The sequence below is a fragment of the Passer domesticus genome, chromosome 14 (genome assembly GCF_036417665.1).
Source record: "Passer domesticus isolate bPasDom1 chromosome 14, bPasDom1.hap1, whole genome shotgun sequence".
Lineage (NCBI taxonomy): Eukaryota > Metazoa > Chordata > Aves > Passeriformes > Passeridae > Passer > Passer domesticus.
The window spans coordinates 16,687,685-16,705,469 of NC_087487.1; the positions used below are offsets into that span (position 1 = coordinate 16,687,685).

The 17,785-nt window shown below is 41.8% G+C and overlaps 2 protein-coding genes across 3 annotated transcripts in view; both read right to left on the reverse strand.

Annotated features, from left to right (window-relative positions):
• Nucleotides 1–1,606: 1,606 nt before the first annotated feature.
• Nucleotides 1,607–5,453, reverse strand: LOC135280794 (crooked neck-like protein 1). The gene is made up of 2 exons (XM_064389061.1): nt 3,346–5,453; nt 1,607–1,732 (listed from the first exon to the last, which is right to left on the reverse strand). The coding sequence occupies exon 1, from the start codon at nt 5,444–5,446 to the stop codon at nt 3,386–3,388; it is 2,061 nt and encodes a 686-aa protein (XP_064245131.1). The 5' UTR covers nt 5,447–5,453; the 3' UTR covers nt 1,607–1,732; nt 3,346–3,385.
• A 401-nt stretch (nt 5,454–5,854) lies between these two features.
• LOC135280795 (protein FAM169B-like) overlaps nt 5,855–17,785 on the reverse strand; it is a 35,593-nt gene continuing 23,662 nt past the window's right edge. Inside the window, exons 8-11 of one of the 2 annotated variants that reach the window (XM_064389063.1) lie at nt 12,121–12,303; nt 9,642–9,770; nt 6,947–7,017; nt 5,855–5,989 (exon numbers count right to left, since the gene is read on the reverse strand). In XM_064389063.1, the coding sequence (XP_064245133.1) occupies nt 5,960–5,989; nt 6,947–7,017; nt 9,642–9,770; nt 12,121–12,303 (413 nt within the window). In that variant the 3' untranslated portion in view covers nt 5,855–5,959. Of the gene's footprint in view, nt 5,990–6,946; nt 7,044–9,640; nt 9,771–12,120; nt 12,304–17,785 lie in introns of both variants that reach the window. The other variant, XM_064389062.1, reaches the window with a different exon arrangement.

The window sequence follows — 17,785 nt, forward strand, 5'->3', positions numbered from 1 at the left end:
GTATGTATTTAACCATACCTTTATTAAGAATATAGGCTGTTCCACAGGAGGACATGGAGTTTCTAGAAGTTTCACAGCACACTCTTGGTGACTTTTTAACAACCTTAAGATCAACTGACTTTAAAGTTAGTCCTAAATGCACTTTTTTTGCAACAAGAGAACCATAGCAACGTGATTAAGGCTGGCACACAATCCAGTGTTTTAATTCTCTTGGCAAAAACTTGTAAGTTCCAATTATAGCATTTCTTTTATTTTTTTTTAAGAGATGCTTAGGAAGGTCTGATTTCACTGTGTCTCAGGCATATGGTTTACAGAGCAGCTCAACAGGGAAGGAGTTACTTGGATACATGAATAAATGCTACATTAAATCACAACCTCAAACAAAAACAGGGTGATGGGGCTATGTGCGAGCAATTATGCTGTACAGGGAAAAAATATGCATCTCTACAGTGTACCTACAATGCCTGCCCACAGATCTGTCTCCCTGGAAATGCTGGATTCGTTTCTGGAAAGAAACAACTACCTCTCCTTGTTCCAAGGCAGCCACTTAAGAATTACAGGTTGCTGGATCTGTTCAGGATTATCAGGACTCTCCTGCTGTTCACCTCTTTGCAAAACCTTCTCTGCCACTGGGCTAAAGATTTGATCCTTACAAGTTTCACCTGTAATTAATTAACACAACATTCAGGATTTTGAAATTCCCCACTAAAAAAAAAAAAAAAAAAAAAAATTAAAATCCAATTTTTGCTCTTTTATCACAGAACCAGCCTGTGGTAAAAGAGCAAAATTTCTTTACCAAGCCACAGCATGGTAATCTAGTGAAGTATATTTCCAAGTTAATTGAATGCAAAACATAAGGAAAGAGCCTACAGGAAATAAAACATGCAATATGGAATCTACATGAAGTTCTACACCCTGAGCTTGCACACAGAATTATCACAGTGCCTGAACTGAAAGGCAGTTTAATGCCTGTAGCTTGTTCACTCTTCTTCCCTGCACCAAACTTTTTCTGCATGAATGGCCTTTGTGTGCCATCCTGTCCACCACAGGGTTTAAGGCAGATTTTTCTGCTAGAAAAGCTGAAATGAAAGCAATTCAAGATCAATTGTTTGCTCTGAAAGGAAGGTTACAACTGTCATTCTGATACCAACGTGTGTTGTGGTATCTCTCTTCCATAATGCAGGATATGGTTTCCATAGAAATATCTTCTTACATCAGTACCTAAAAACCCTCCAATTATTCCCCTTTGGACACCTCATGCAATCCAATGAAATCTTTTCAGAGCAGGGAAATAACTAGGCTCAACTACTACTTAATTACTTGGTGAGAAGAAAAAGAAAACCACACTTAGTAAACAAAAGCTTTATTTAAAACAAGACATAAAATAAAGAATGTGTAGTGCAAAAAAATTTCATCATACCTGGAAAAATTTCTCCACTGTTACAAATTATGAACAGTCAATTATAACTTTTAAGATCATACTGAATTTTGCTGATTTCTGAAATTGCAATTAGGGTGTAGTTTTAAATTGTTTGGTAGCCTTGTCTCCATCTAAGTCCCCAGGACCTTCTCTTTTCCTGAGTCCTTTACGTTGCTGAGCATCACCTGCACTTTGTTCCAAGTTCTCCTCTTCAGGACCTTGTGAGGCTGGAGTCCCTGCTGCTGTTGTGTCATCTTTCTCCTCCATGGCATCTCCTGCCACTTGCCCAACTCCAGGAAAGCAGTCAACACCCTGAAATTAGAGCCAAGACAGAATGAACAGCAAATTATACACAAACAAAATAAACAGTGACTTGATCCTAATATCAAACACTTCTGTCAGCCATGGCTGCTATAAACATGAAAGCAAGAAACTCAGCAGCATTTTTTTTATAGAACAGCTTCATTCCTGCTGCTCTGCCTGCCTTCCCAAAGTGTCAGCGTAAGGAAAACTGGGAGCACAGGGAGCCTTGATCTGGCTGGGTGGGCTCTGAAGCCGTGGCCACAGCACACAAAAAGAGTGTGCACCACAGGGGCTGGAGCCATCACAGCTCCCCTGGGACACTCAGGGCTGAAGGAAACAAACTGATTTAATTGTGTGGCAACCAAAATGTGCTGGGGAAACAACCCCTGCAGCTCTCTGTTTTGCTTCCACTCATCTCGCCTTTTTCTTTATTACTTGAAAAAGCTTCATTCCTGTGATTTGTTTTCTCAGATACATGGCTTAGGCTTCATTTAAACCTCACTGCCTGTTTTAGGCCTAGGTGCTATAAAAAGCTAAACATGGCCAGATCTGCAGCTCAGCAGTGAGATAAAGTAATTAGGACAATGAAGAGTTAGGCTTATTCATTCTGAAGTCACGCTCAAGCTCAGAATGCACAGAAAATAGCGCAAGTGGAGTTCAGAAAGTTACTCCATATGCAAACACAGAATTCACAGACTCACTAGGTTGGAAGAGACCTTCAAGACCATCAAGTCCAACCCATGCCCCAACACCTCAACTAGACCATGGCACTGACTACCATGTCCAGTCTTTTTTTAAACACATCCAGGGATGGTGATTCCACCACCTCCCCAGACAGGCCATTCCAGAACTTTATCACTCTTTCTGTGAAAAACATTTTCCAATTATCCAACCTAAAGTTCCCTTGGTGCAGCTTGAGACTGTGTCCTCTGGTTCTGTCAGTAGCTGCTTGGAGAAAGAGACCAACCCCACCTGACTAAAACCACCTTTCAGCAGTTGTAGAGAGCGAAAAGGTCACCTCTGAGTTTCCTTTTTTTCCAGGCTAAACACCCCCAGCTCCCTCAGCCCTTCCTCACAGGGTTTTTGCTCCAAGCCCCTCACCAGCCTCGTTGCCTCCTCTGGACACACTCCAGCACCTCAACGTCCTTCCCAAACTGAGGGCCCAGAGCTGGGCACAGCACTCGAGGTGTGCCCTCACCAGTGCCAAGCACAGGGGAAGAATGACCTCCATGGTTCTGCTGGCCACACCATTCCTGATCCAGGCCAGGAGCCACTGGCCTTCTTGGCCACCAAGGCACACTGCTGGCTCGTGTCCAGCCGGCTGCTGACCAGTACCCCAGGTCCTTCTCCGCCTGGGCACTGTCCAGCCACACCATCCCCAGCCTATAGCATCCCAGGGAGTTATTGTGTCCAAAATACAGGATTCAAGGCCCAGCACGGCCTGGCTGCTGCAAGTCTGAGGGTTTTTGGGGTTTTTTGTTTGTTTGTTTTGGGGTTTTGGTGGGGGAAGTTGTTTGTTTTTGTTTTGGGTTTTTTGTTTTGGGTTTTTTGTGATTTTTTTTGTTTGTTTTTTTTTTTACTAAAACTCTCCAAATGCATTTATTTATCACCAATGAAAATACCGTACAAAGGCCCAGGAAAGGGGTGGGAAAAGGCAAGGTATTAAGTCTGGCTTCCATCAATGTCCTTGTCAGGATCCATGTCTGCAGCTTTGCTCTCCTGCTGCTGCTTCTTCCAGAGCTTTGCCATAGCCAGGAGTTTGAGGTTGGGCTGACTGGCAGTGTCTTCTGGGAAAATATAATCATAGTACTCCTCCCATCCAGCATCAGACCCATCTCCAGCCTGCAGCTTTCTCCTCTTCTTTATTTTCTCAGGCATCAGTTTATCTATCTTCTCCTTAGTGGCATCGGTGCCAAACTCATCCTCGAAGCTCCTCCAGGACTCCAGCAGCATGACCCTCTCCTCCTTCTCCTCACACCTGCGCATGGCCTTGTTGGCCTCCTGGTAGACGTGGCGGCAGCGCTGCAGCCGCTCCTCGTGCTGCGCCGACAGCTCGAAGCGCGCCAGGCTGAGCCACACCCTGACGTGCCGCGTGCGCTGCAGCAGCCGCCAGTAAAGGCTCCTGGCTCTCTCACACTCCTCCTGCTCCATCTCAAAGTCAATGTAGGATTTCCAAAGCACCTCTGGCATGTCCAGCCGGGGCTGGTTGATAGCCAGCTCATAGATGGCCCGGGCACGGTCAGTATCGCCAAGGATGGTTTCCAGCTCAGCAAATTTAATCCAGGACGTGCAGTTTTCTGGTGCAAACTCCAGGCATTTTTCATACAATTTTCGGCAACGGTCAAATTCACGCAGCTGTAACTCCAGCTCGATGTAACCTTTAAACAGCTTGTTTTTTGGACATTTACCTATGGATGTCCCCAAAACCCTCCTGGCAACGGGGAGGTTTTTCTGGCGAATTTCAAACTGTGCATACAGCAGCCACATTTTGGCAAATGTGAACTTCTTGTGGGGCAGGAGCTCAAGGCATGCCTGGTACACCTGTCTGGTTCGCTCTGCATCCTTTGCCTCCAGCTCCTCATAGAGTGCATAGTTAATCCAGAGGTAGATGTACCTCTTCCAGTGGCGTTTCTCCTGGATGGGGGGCACGTTGGCAATGGCTCTCTCGTACACCTCCCGCACTGTCTCAGGGTCCAGGTCGCTCTCCACCAGTCGCAGGTAGTCGAACCACGCATCGTAGTTGTGGGGGTTTGCCTTCACCTCCTCCTCATACTGGAATCTCCTCTTGCTGACAATGACGTCCTCAATTCCCCTCCTGTCTCCAAACTTCTTCTCAAAGATGGTGTAATTCTTGAAGAGATTCTGGGCATCCTGCTTTGGAATTCTATCCAAGGCGTACTTGTAGATAACCCTCACTCTTTCAAATTCTTTCTGGTTCTCCTCAAACTTGGCAAATGCCACGTACAAGTGCTCATCCATGTTCTCCTCCCCAAAGAAATCCACTGCCCTCTCATACACTCTCCTGGTGTGGGCTAAGCACCTGTGCTTCTCCTCAAAGCGTGCGTACTTGATCCAGTTCTTCACGTCAGGGTGAACGAGGACAAATCTCTCGTAAATGCTTCGTGCTCTGTCCACCTCCTTGTATCTGAGCTCAAAGTTGATGTAGGAATGCCAGGCTTGCTCCTCTGGCTGCCACTCCATCCACCGTTCAAACAGCTGGCGCGACCCAGCCACGTTCCCCAGCATCTCCTCCATGTATGTGTACTTGTACCAGAACTGGTTCACCCTGGGCAGGATGGTGATGGCCCGGTCCCAGATGTTCCTGGCGTGGTTGACCTGGCGGTTCTTCATCTCCATCTCAGCATATTTCAGCCAGAGGGTGACATTCCTGTAGTCCACATCCAGGGCACGCTCATAAATGGAACGGGCTCTCTGGATTTCCTTCAGGCTTTCCTCCCATTGTGCGTACTTTATCCAGTTACTGATAACAGTCCTGTTCTTTCTTATGTTATCTTCAAAAGTCTTCCTCTTCCGGAGTTTATAGTCATTTAGCTCTTCAGCATCTGTGATCTTCTGCTGCGGAGGCGGTGGGAGAAGCTCGAGCTCCCTCTCCTTTGCCTCTCTCAGAAGCTGCTCCGCGGTGATCTGAACTTCAGCAGGTGCCTTGTTTTTCACCTTTGCCACTCTGGGGATGTGCTGCTTCCCAGCCTCCATAGATGCCATCTTGCTGCCCTGGCCTGTGACTCTCCTCTTCCCCCAAGATTATTTGCAGCAATTAATTTTAAGTTCTTATCTAGATCCTATAACCTTGAATTTAAAGCCTGGAAATAATTAGCTCACAAAAAAAAAAAATAAATTACTGCTCAAGCAGACAAAATACAAAATCAGAATATAACCTGACACCCTGTGGGTCAGGGTGTTGGTAGCAGTCCGAATAAATGGTGGCTGCAGCCCTCCTGCAGTGACAGCTGTGGTTCTGCTGTAGCAGTGATCCTGTAGAAAGGTGCAGTTTCTCTCTGAAGGTCCAGGGGTGGCATAGAAGTGTCCAGTATTCCTCTGGGAATCCTGTGGAAAAAGGCTGCCTGTGTGTTCCAGGGCTCAAATTATATCCAGGTAGGAATGCTTGGCTCCTCCCCCTGGGCAGAGAATCTCCCAATAGGATGATGTCATCTTATCAGTCCTGCAGGGAGGCTAAATGGGCCATTATCAGAAGATATCTCCTGGAGGGAGGATGGGTCATGGAAAAGATAAAGAACACTGCCCCACCTGGTTTTAACAGATAGAATACACATGGTTACATCTTGCATTGCAACCTAAGACAGTTAAATATTTTCTATGTTGTAAGATATATAGTTGCTTTCTTTTAAGAGACAAAAACCCTCAGACTAAAACAGCTGTGATGAAACAATGACATTTCTATTTCCCTAAGAGACATTGGACATTATTCTTTTGTTTTCTCATGCTATGAAACCCTGTGTCAATGACATGACAGAATTTGATAAGTTTTATTGATTGTTATCAGTCTTTTATGTATCTTATCCCATATCTAAGAGATAACCAGTGATAAGCTTAATGAGATAATACCCTCACAAGAGCAAGCTGTTTTAACATCAGAACATATGAGCCTTTTTAAAATTAATGAAAAGAGATGTCATAGGCAGGTAGAAGAATTATAAAAGAAAGGCCCTATGAAATCAGGCCTTCCTCTGCTAAAACTGCCAAAGCTGGCCTGTCTTTTCTTCTAAGTGCAGCTAACAAGCAATTTGCAAGCTCCTGTGTGAAGCTATGTTGAGAATGAGAAGTTCATTAAACACAACAACCTACTCTGAGGGTGAAAAACAAATGCACCTGTGTAAACAATAAGATTTGTCCCATGAGAGCCCACAAAGGAAAAATGTAAACATTTCTAGAGAGAGAAAATTTGATAGACATATACAATAGCCCTTACCATCCAATGAACTGAGTTTCACTGCATTGCTGACCACTCAGGTTTAACACAGTGCCTTCTGATATTTCCTATGAGCTTTGTGAATAAAGAATTGGCTTTCTGCATGAATAAAATGGAGTCTCAGCTGATTTTTTTCCAACAACCACTTACATAGGTACATGAGTCTGTAGTACAACGTACCTGTGAAAATCTCTCATATTTAAAGTCTCCACTGGAAAGGGAAAAGGCCACCAATGGAAAACAAGGTCATAAGATGGCATTATTAGTTACTGTACCTTATTCATCTGGTCCGATTGTCTGGGTTTAGTAGTTGGAGTCTTCTCCATACAAGAGCCCACTTCAGTTTCTGGAGAAATTGGGGGAATATTTTGCCCCAGAAAGAGATTTTAAAGGAAAAAACATTATCATACTTCCACGGCTATTTGCATTTTAAAAAAACACCAGAAAAAGCCAACTGACTCTTACCTACAATCCCTCTTGCCTTGTTTTTCTTAATTAACCAAACCAGAGTGCCCCATGACACCACCACAAAAACCGAAGGTGAACAACTATACTAGAAACAAAATGTCTGTGGATATTGAAAGTGCTGCTAAACAGATAATCTGTTCACCTCTCACACCTGGAAAACTCATATTACTTTATCCTCTTTAGAAAATACAGGTTACTCTCACCAATTCTGATAAGGAATTATATGCAATCACTTGAAATTTATTTTAATTCTTCTCAGCCTGCTTGGTTTTGCATTAGATTCACATTTACATGCTTTATGTATATTACTAAACTACTTCCAAACAGCTCTGTTCACTGCCTGGTAGATTTAGTAACCACGACCAAACCATGTGAAATGATTTCAGTTCCTCCAATCAGCCCCAGAAGAGAAATGTCACCATGTTCCTGTTGCTGAGACTATTTGATGAAACTAAATCTCCTACATTTTTCAAACAATAAGAATTAATTCAGAATGAATGACTGCAGCTATGTGTGACAACATGGTAAAAAGCTTGATTTTTATAGATATATGTACAGACAGAAATGTGTGTGTATACATGCCTATGTATCTGTGCACATCCACATTGAAGTGCAGCAAACAGAGGGCTGCAGTTTATAAGAACTGCCACTAGATGCAGCCACACCACTTTGCAAAATTGAATATTCTGACCTCAGGATTACAGAAACCTGTTTTGGAATATGTATGACTGTAGAATGCTTACAAGAACATTAATGGTATTCAATCCTGAGTACTGCTGTGGGGAAAAAATCCATAATATGAGCAAAATATTCAATTTTTCTTCTCAGTAATTTTGTTCCAAAACACAGCACTGCACAGCATTGCAAATGTCAACAGGAATCTAAGAAATCAGAGCAGAATAAGACTTGTCTATTTTCACAGTTGTTGCCATAGATCCTGATTGGAGCTGACAATATTGAATTACATTGTGTTTTGCTTTCTGCATACCAGAGAAAGTAGGAATGAAGACCTTGTTCCCAAGAGACCTCTCCCTAAAGATAGAATCATGGAATCATGGAATAGTTTGGATTGGAAGAGACTTTTAAAGGTCATCTAATTCAATCCCCTCCAACAAGCAGGGACATCTTCTACAAGACCAGGTTGCTCCGACCCCATCCAACCTGACCTTGGACACTTCCAGGGATGGGGCTGCCACAGCTTCTCTGGGCAGCCTGTACCAGGGCCTCAACACCCTCATAGTAAAAATTTATTTCCTTATATCTAGCCTAAATCTATCCTCTTTTAGTTTAAAATCATTATCCCTTTTCCTGTTGTGACAGGTTTGGCTAAAATCTTTATCCCCATCTTTCTTACTGTCCCACTTTAGGTGGTGGAAAGCTGCAGTCAGGGCAGTTCCCCAGCCTCATGTGTATTTTTTGCTAACAGCAGTTCTGGTGGAATGATATTTCCCCACTCCTTGGGTCATTCATCTATTTGTTTTTCTAGAAGATGGCAAAAAGAAGAAAGAAAAAAGAAAGCATCCTCTCCCCCAGGATCTGCTGAGTTTTGATCTGATCATAGTTCTGTTCAGTTGCCATTAATAAACTTCACTTAGCAAGATTAAAGGTTTTGCTGGTTTAAAGCACGAGGAACACAGATATAATGGCTTCAGAGGAACCCAGCCTAGGGCTAAAGTCTGACTTAACTCTCCTGTGGGTGCTGCAGACAAGATGAAACGTGGTGTCTCAACAGAAGGTTCCTGAGCCAAAACAGAGCAGGATGAATGTGGGAAGGCATGGGAGAAATTTGCTTCACTTCCAGAAAGAGACAATGTGTGCCCTTTTTTTGGAACCCAGTGCTTATCACAGCTTGTGTGCACGCAGCAGAGGGGCCTGCCTGGGTCCTCCAACCACCTGAACAGATTACATCAACAAGGTCCCCATATGAACTGTCAAAAGGTTTCCCCATTCTGTCACTACCTTTTGTGAAGCAGGCAGAAAATGCTCTCAGCAAAAAGGATTTACCCTGTAGGAGAGTACTTGGAATCTTCCAAAACCCATAATGAAAACCTTTGTGTTTCCATCCAAGAATGGTATTGGCAGCAATTGAAGGTAATTAAACACACTGCCCACTGGCCATACAAATTTTTTCTTTATAACAATTTCAGAGAAACAAACCCCTGTCTATAACCCAGACAATGTGTTGTGCAACAGGGATTTTTTGGGCTAACTTCTACCCTGCTCTAAGTGCACTGCAACAGGAGTTCCAGCCACTTTATGCCAAGGCTGTGCTTTGTTCAGGATCTCTCAGATGCTCTGTGGTTCCATTTAATTACCTCATAATTTCTAAGAATTGTCCTGTTTACTGTGAAAAGATGAGGAAACCGGACTGCACACTCAGTAGTTCCTTTGTGTGCAAACAACAGAAGCATCACCCCTCCATGATCACTACCTAACCCTTGGTTACATTTATCTTTATAGAGCTGTAACACAGACAAGTTCACACTGTCTGTTTTAACTCACTTCCTGAAGGGGATGACTCCATCTGAATTTTTAACCAGATATTCAGTCGCTGGCTCCAGTCTCCTGGTGCTTCCACTTCCCACAGTCGCTTCTGCTCCTCAGGATGAGCCTGCAGGAATTTCTGGCATACTGAAAGGAGGAACCAAGGGGTAAAAGTATGAATGAGTGAAAAGTGTGTTGGAAGAGGGAACATGTTCTATCCCAGAAATTCTCTCAGACCTACTTTCATTAGTTCCTTTAGAAATCTTTCTTCTCCCTTCTCATCTTCCTCCTCTTTGCTTTGGCTGGGACTTTTACTAAAAGTCTATGTGAAATGGTCTAAACAGTCATGAGTGAATCCTGCCATCTGCTTCAGTCTAGATTATTTCCTTGTGAGTGCAGAAATAAAGGTCTTGAAACGATTTGCTGAGCACCTTCTACTGACACTGCAGCACAGAACAATGTCCAGACACTCAGTGGGTTTCACAGCAGTGTGGGGTTTTTTACCCTCACTACTCTGAAAGGAAAGGTGCTCCTCTATCTTCCAGCTTTAGCCATTCAGAATGCTACTTCAATTTCTGTTTATAAAGAAAAGCTCTCCTTCAGTTTGGTTTTTGGGCCAAAACCACCCTCCTTTTCACTACTGCTACCCTACACCCCATTGTTAGGTTCATTTATTTCTTTGGATGTGGAAAAGAAGAAATGGGAAGAACCAACAGAAAAATTACAGCATACATGTGACAGATGGGCAATCACCTTTATAAACCATATCACCACAGATTCCTACCACTGTCAGCACACACTGACCATCCAAAAATTTAGGTCTGCTTATGTTATGAAACTGAAGTATGTTCTACTTAGTGGTACCCTTAAGATGTGTGCAGTGTCAAGAGGAGGCACATGCTGTAGAACAAACAGTTTAAATCATTTAAAGGGCATTTTTCAACTTCCCTTAACTGCCATCTTATCAGTTGCATCAACTGCACTAAGATAGTGATCTGTAAACAACGAAATTACTGCCATTCTCTGTCCACTGTAGTTCACCACACTACTGAATGGGTAATTTATCTTCAACATTCAGTTGAGTTTAACAATGGGATGTTGAAACAAAAACCCTAATTCTGGTATGTAAACATTTGCCTTACACTAATGAGCAGATCGTAGACATTAATTTTATCCAAGGACATCCCGACTAAATTAATCATTGCAATAAAAACTACTAAAACTAACATATATACTAGAATCCAGGTATCTCCCACACAGCTTTTTGCTTCCTTCTAGGCCTCTACAGCAGCTTAAACACCATGTCCACATTAAATAAACTGTCCACAGCTTCAGAGATTTCAGTACAGAGATTTAAAGGTTGCATTCATTTGTCAAAGCATGAAAATATGGTTCCACTGAAATTAAAAACAGACAGTGGCTTCAATACACTCAAAATTTAACTAACAGTATTGATATTTTTATAAAAGTAAACCTAATTAAAACATGATGCAAGTCAAATCTATTCACTATTAGCTCTAAATTTAATTGAGACAAAAGCAGTCTTCCAATATATTGCTAGTGTTAACACATAAGAAATGCAGCTTTCTCCTCCAGGCTTTCTAAAGCCCTGAGGTCTGGCAAAGGAAAAATGGATATTATTGGGAGAAGAGAAGGAATGCTGTCAATGCTCTTCCCTCCTGAATTCAGAAGCAGCAGTACCTGCTCGGGTGCTTTTGAATACATTCAAGGGCACATAATAATCAAGAAAAAGAAACAGATGGGGCCAAAATTTTCTTGACACTTATTAGGAAATAACTGGAAAGCTGTAAGTCAATCAAAACATCTCCCCAGAAATGATGGTGAAGACTGCACCACACAGAGAGCAACCTCAGAAAAAAAGTACTTTTCTAAAGAAGACAGTTTTATTAATAACGTGAGCACAGATTTTTTTTCTGTGAATTTTACTAGCAAAACCAGAGTTTTGACCTGAAGACACAGAAGATCTATGACTACTTTGTGATCTTTTAAAAGTGACAAATGTTCAAAGACAGTTGATACAAAACAAGTACTGATGTAACTGATGACTGAGTAGAGCCTGGGTATTTGGCTTATTAAATGTAATTTCATAAAAATGCAAGATCTACCAGAGTATTATGTGCACAATGTGGGCTTGACAAGATCTCAGGAGTCTTTTCCCTGTGGTGTCAAATAAAATCTGTTAAGTCCCTGTCTAGAGCAATGACATAGTTCTGAGAGGGAGCAGTTCTAGGAACACACACCATCAAACAGGCACCATGACTTTTGTGCTTCTTGTTGTCTTACATAAATATTGGCCTACCTTTCCACAGGAAATTCCAGATGGCTCTAGAAGAGGAACCAGTTGCAGGCAAACAACGGTTCGGTTCAGACAAGGGCACTGAACTCTTACACAGTGAGGACAATCTTGCCAAGGCCATATTGAAAATTATACATTATACATGACCCTTACCTAACGTGTCCACATCAAAGGATTTACCTTGATACATGGCAGCAGAAATAGGGCAGCTGATCCCCAAGGCATCCTCAGCCAGGAAAGACTGACAGAAATCATGCAACATTTTCGTCCCTAGGCCACCTCTTCTGTACTTTCTCTGGACAAATATAGTATCCAAAACTGGCAGCAGGTAACACTGACTGGTTGTACCATCACACAGGCTCCCTGAAAACAGACAGGGAAAAACACATCCATTTGCAAACAAAATTGGTATTGCTGCACTAACTGCTATGTGATTTCAGACATACACACCGCCCTGGTACCTTTCCACAGCCTGTGAGGATGATCCCAGCTGAAGTGTATTTGCACAGACAGTAAAACACTTTCCAGGAGGATGATTTCTCCATGAAATGGAGAGGACCTGCCTAACGTGGCTGACAGGTCTCACCAGAGTCTTTTCCAGACTCTGATTCTTCATCACGCTATCTTGGTACACAGGCAATGTATATAGGAAAGCCCACTGCAAAAATTTAAATGGCCTAAAACCAAAGAGATGTAACTGTTCTTAATGTAATGTCAGTATACTCCTTTAAAAAAACAACTGAGTGGTGCATTTTAGGAAAGCACTGCAAGACCTCCTTTGTAAGTCACTCCATTTCTACTGAGTGATAATTTATCACACATGTAGGTGCTTCTATTCCATCACTTGAACTACCACTATCAGTGTTGAACCAGGGCTTTCACTCAAGGACAGTCCCTGCTAGCAAACACATTAAGTCAGTTAACTGAAATCACGGGGTCATGACATAATGCTCCACATATGGACAAAATACAGACTCAAGCATAAGCCTCCAAACTATTAAAACTAGTTCTCAGTAAAAATTGTCCAAAATAACCCCCAAAAACAGAATCAAGGGATTTATTTTGCAATTACAAATTGCAAAGTCAAACTGGAGTCAAGAGAGAATTGATTAAGAACAGACGTTCAGCATCCAAAATTTTGGTGTTCACCCCAACCAACCTAGGGTCCTATAGGTGCATGCAGAATACCCTAAAAATAGAATGTCAAACTACTTTACAGCATAAGCACTCAGTTCTGAAATGAATAACCAACATCAGTTCCCCAAGCACCTACACATAGGAGAAGGTCCCCATAGAAAAACCTCACGGATTTATTTTAATTCCTAGAAAATATTTATGAAGATTTTATGCTGCTTTTGAACACATAGCAGGTTAAATACAAATGGATATCCAGACCTTTATAACAGAAAATGGCTACATTTTCATACTTTGTTGCTTAAGTCTCATCAAGACCTTCTTGGTTTATCCTTCTCACTTCCTAGTGGACCTGACTCAGTCTAGTTTTCAGTGTTTTGAGACATGAAGCTTTCATCACTTCACTAAGACCTATTTCACAGTTTTATGTCCTGTTGAATGCCTGTTCCTAAATTCCAATAAAAGACTTCTACTTAACAGGTCCATTTTTTTTCCACATTCCTACAGCTGTCTTAAACTGGGGTCTATTTCTGCTTCCTCACTTGGTGTCCAGCACCTTTCACCGATACTGGACAGGCCTGACTTTTATTACTCTCTTTTCTAGGATGTCAATCCAGCACAGCATACATGACTATTTTTAATTCTAGACCCTGATTTGTCAAGCTCATAATTTAGCAAGAACCCACGTCTCACAGACTGAGCCATACAACAAGAGTATGCAGCTCCATAACCATCCATTCACATCTTGATTAAGCTTGGCTCACTCCTGCTCAATCAAAGCGCATGCTTAACTTCAAACACATGTTCCAGCACATTGTTGGAAGAGGGTGGGTTGTGGTGGTGTTTATAACCTTTCAATATTTGTAACACATGATGGGTAGTTACTCTTTTTGTCATAAGCCAAAAAAATGAGTATATCCCCAGTCCCATTGTTAGCTGCCAAGCCAACAGAGGTGTCAAATTCCAGCAGAATTGCACCATACGTTCTAAGGGACAAAATTTTTCTCATGAAGTCTTTAAGAATTCCTGCATGTTGCAAGTGTTCTTTTAAGTTTATTATTATCTCATATAGTCTGTCTCCTATAAATTCTGATGAGAGTGCTGTGCAGCAATCCCAGGAGCTGAGTGATTTATGTCTGAGCTCCTAATTTTGTGTTGAGAAGATGACAAAAACTTGTCATGTCTAAAGGCACTATAAATAAAGAAACCATGAAGCCATTCTTCACCTTGTCCCTGGGAAACACATTAGGAGAGTCACAGCCCACAGGCATTTGAAATAAAATAAACAAACAAACCAACCTTTGGGAACAAAGACCACTTTGTCCCTGTTTCCCATCAAATAGTACAAGGTTACCATAAGCTAATGGTGGCCCGGAGGTGGCCACTGGGCTCTCACACATTTGGTTGAAAGGTTTGTTTGCAACCCACAGACAAAGTTTTGAGGTGAGGGAGGAGACTGGGAAAATAAGGACATTGGTGATGGAGAGGGGAGCATTCATGCAGCCTGCCCTTTGAAAGCCTTTGATCTGCTTGGTTAGGTCACGAGTGCCAAATGACCAACTTAGGAGCCAGCAAAATGGCAAACAGATATTACAAGGGCAGGAAAGCAGACAGCCATTAGCATTCCCAAAGAGCCACAAACCAGCAAAAAAAACCAAAAAAACAATCCGGTCCCCACATCCAACAGACCCAAACAAAACAAGGTTGTGCACACTGACTATTTCCCTGCTGAACAACTTGGCTTGGCACACACATGTTTGGACAGGCCTGAGCACTTGTGTAAAGGGTGGGGAATATTTCTGCAGAGCAGAACCCAAGGTCAACCCATTGTGTGAGTTTGTATGTGAGAAGGCGAACAAAGGTTCTGGCTTCAATAAAATTAAATGAATTCATGTCTGGACTGGTATGTAGTCATTTCATTTTCATTACAGCCAGAATCTTCAATCCGCCTCAGAAATGCACATTAAAAATGTTATTGCTAGCAAACAGAGGGAGACAAAAGCAATTATTCAACAAGATTTCAGCTAATTGTCTGTCAGGTCAACTTCAATGCCATTTTTTTTCTAAAAGAAATGTATGTAATCAATGAAAAAATAAAATCCTGTTACCTATTTAAGGATCTCTTTCTACAGAATAGCACCTGGGCCACCAATATCAAAGGTATGAAGAAAGGTGTGAAATGAATTTGAGCTCAGGAAGCCACTTCCAAGGACTATCTCTAAGGCTCTGGTATAGGAATAAAGCAGAGATGGAGCCAGGGTTACTTTTTTGCCTACTCCATGTCTGCTTAAGAGTTTTTGCAGTCAGGTGTTCCCAGACTGTGACTTGTGGAGAATTTCTAAAGAATGAATGAGAAGCCAACAATGCCCTTACTCCTGATACACTTGTATGCTCTACAGTCTTCTCAAAGGACTCAGTTTGGTTAAGGCTGGTTTGATTCACATTACTCCAGACTTTTACTACTAAGATTTGTCAGGAGGGAAGGGACGAGCTTTAACAATCTGACTGTTTTGTTTTTCATACCACAGACAGCTCAGTCTGCAGCTGGGCAGCTCATGTGCGTTACAGAGACAGTAATACATAACAGTAGGGGGAAAAAAAAGGTCTATAAAAAAGGGATTTTGTTCTGGTTTGTTCTTAAAAGCACTAAGACACTCCTGGCTCATTGCATCCTCCAACTTCCCTATTGATTTATTTGCATCATGAATCTTCTACATTCTCCTGGCATTTATGTGAAGGTGGCAAAGTCCATTTTCAGTAATTACTAGACCTCAGTAAATAAGAAAAGAAAAACTTTCAGGGAATTACACGGTCTCACTGCACAAGAAACAAGTGTCAGTAACCGTGGTAATTAATCCTACATCACTACACAGAACACATTATTTCTGAGGTTTTCACACAGAGCATAAAATAAATACTTTAAACAACATAAAACAGATCCCAAACCCCAAGTATCTATATGAAGGCTTTCTGCAAAATATTTCATTTTCAGGCTGCTACCTGCAGAGAAAGGTACAGAAGAGGGACCTGCCATTTCCTATTGTACCTTTAAGTAGCTCCATTTAGTGAGGTCTAACTGCTCAGCTGTCTGATATGGAAGCCGCTGACATAGATAAAATTGGAGACATTTATCTTGGCACGTGACAAAGTGTCTTATCAGCCTCATTAGTGGCTTAGTACATCTCATCAATCTTTAGTATACCCAGTGGTAAATGCTGCATGCCTGTCATTGGACAGGAATAGGCACATTCCAGAGAGGCCAAGTTGATGATCTGTGCAGTCATGAATAAATTTTGCTTTAATAAAGGTGTCTAATGCTCACGGAAAGTGATAGCCTTGAAGAATGACATTTCTGTTTATCTACACAACAGGTGCAGGGTGGCCAGTGCCAGAAGTGGCCAAATTGTCTCAAAACCTTGACTTGCAGTAGTTACTGCATCTCTGAGCAAGGCGGGTGCTCGAGACCATCTGTGCCTCTTTAGCTGGACTATTAAAGACATCCAGTTAAGGATGGTCATAAGATGGATGGAAGCATGGAACTGAACCAAAATTACCAAGTTCACTTTGTACAGGCCACCTAGGAACTGGCAAATGGAAATGACATTACAGTATTGCCAAGATAGTTAATTGGAATCATTGAAGTCCATTGAAAATTTAGTTTGCATAACGACACATTAAATCTGTAGCAAAGATAGAACAGACTCACTGTTCCTTGGTCACCACTTCTGTGATTCACCCAGAAGAATTATGTTTGAAAGAGCCATGCTCCACAGACCTTTTCTGGCTTATTTGCCTCCACTGAAGCATGTTTTTTGTCATGCTGTAGATAATGAAAAATTCACAGATGAGAAATACAGTTGAATACAACATCAATATGGGAATCTCAATTATCCAGTGAAGAAAATCAAACTGGAAAGAATGGTCAGGTAATTGCAGAGCATGGAAATAAAGTGAATCAAAATCACATGTTGGGCACAAAGGAAAATATTTTTTTCCTAAGACCAGAAGCTATAAGAGAGGTCCAGCACAATATAAAGTCCTGTAGTTAAAGCTGTCTCTACTAAGTGAACTGACCAGGACAGCAAAAGGAAAAAGAACTTACATTATGATTTAAAAAAAATAAATTATGAAAATATGTAAAACAACCTTGTGAAATACAGCTTCTGAGTGAAGATATTTATCTTAGTCTGTTTGGGCCTAATAAATCCAGGGCTCTTCCAAACAGTAGAGAGAATAGAATAAGCCACAGCATGGCTGGTATGAAATTGAAATCACAGAACTTCAGAAAGAGGAATTATTTTCTAAACGCGTACATCAAATAGCAAAAAGCAGCAAAAACAATCAGCTTCAAGCTTCCCGAAAAGGCTTTGGCAAAAGACTGCAGTAATTTGTGACACAGGCCAAAAGCTAACAAATATAGCTGCCCAGAGGAAAAAAACACTGGCAAGAAAAGGCAGATGCTGACAAAGCTGGACTTGAAGGATTTGTATTTTATGTGGACCTGGTTTAAAACCAAACTGTGACTCTCAACTTACTCAGAAACAGTTTCAACTTGGCTAATACTCCACCCATAACAGACTACTGTGCACATTCATTTCACTGGAGCATGAATCATTACAGCCCCTACAAGTGTTTCTTTCCAAAAGCTTTGCTCAGGAATATTTATGGACTTAAAGGAAAATGCACTTGTGTTTGGCATTACAAACCAGTT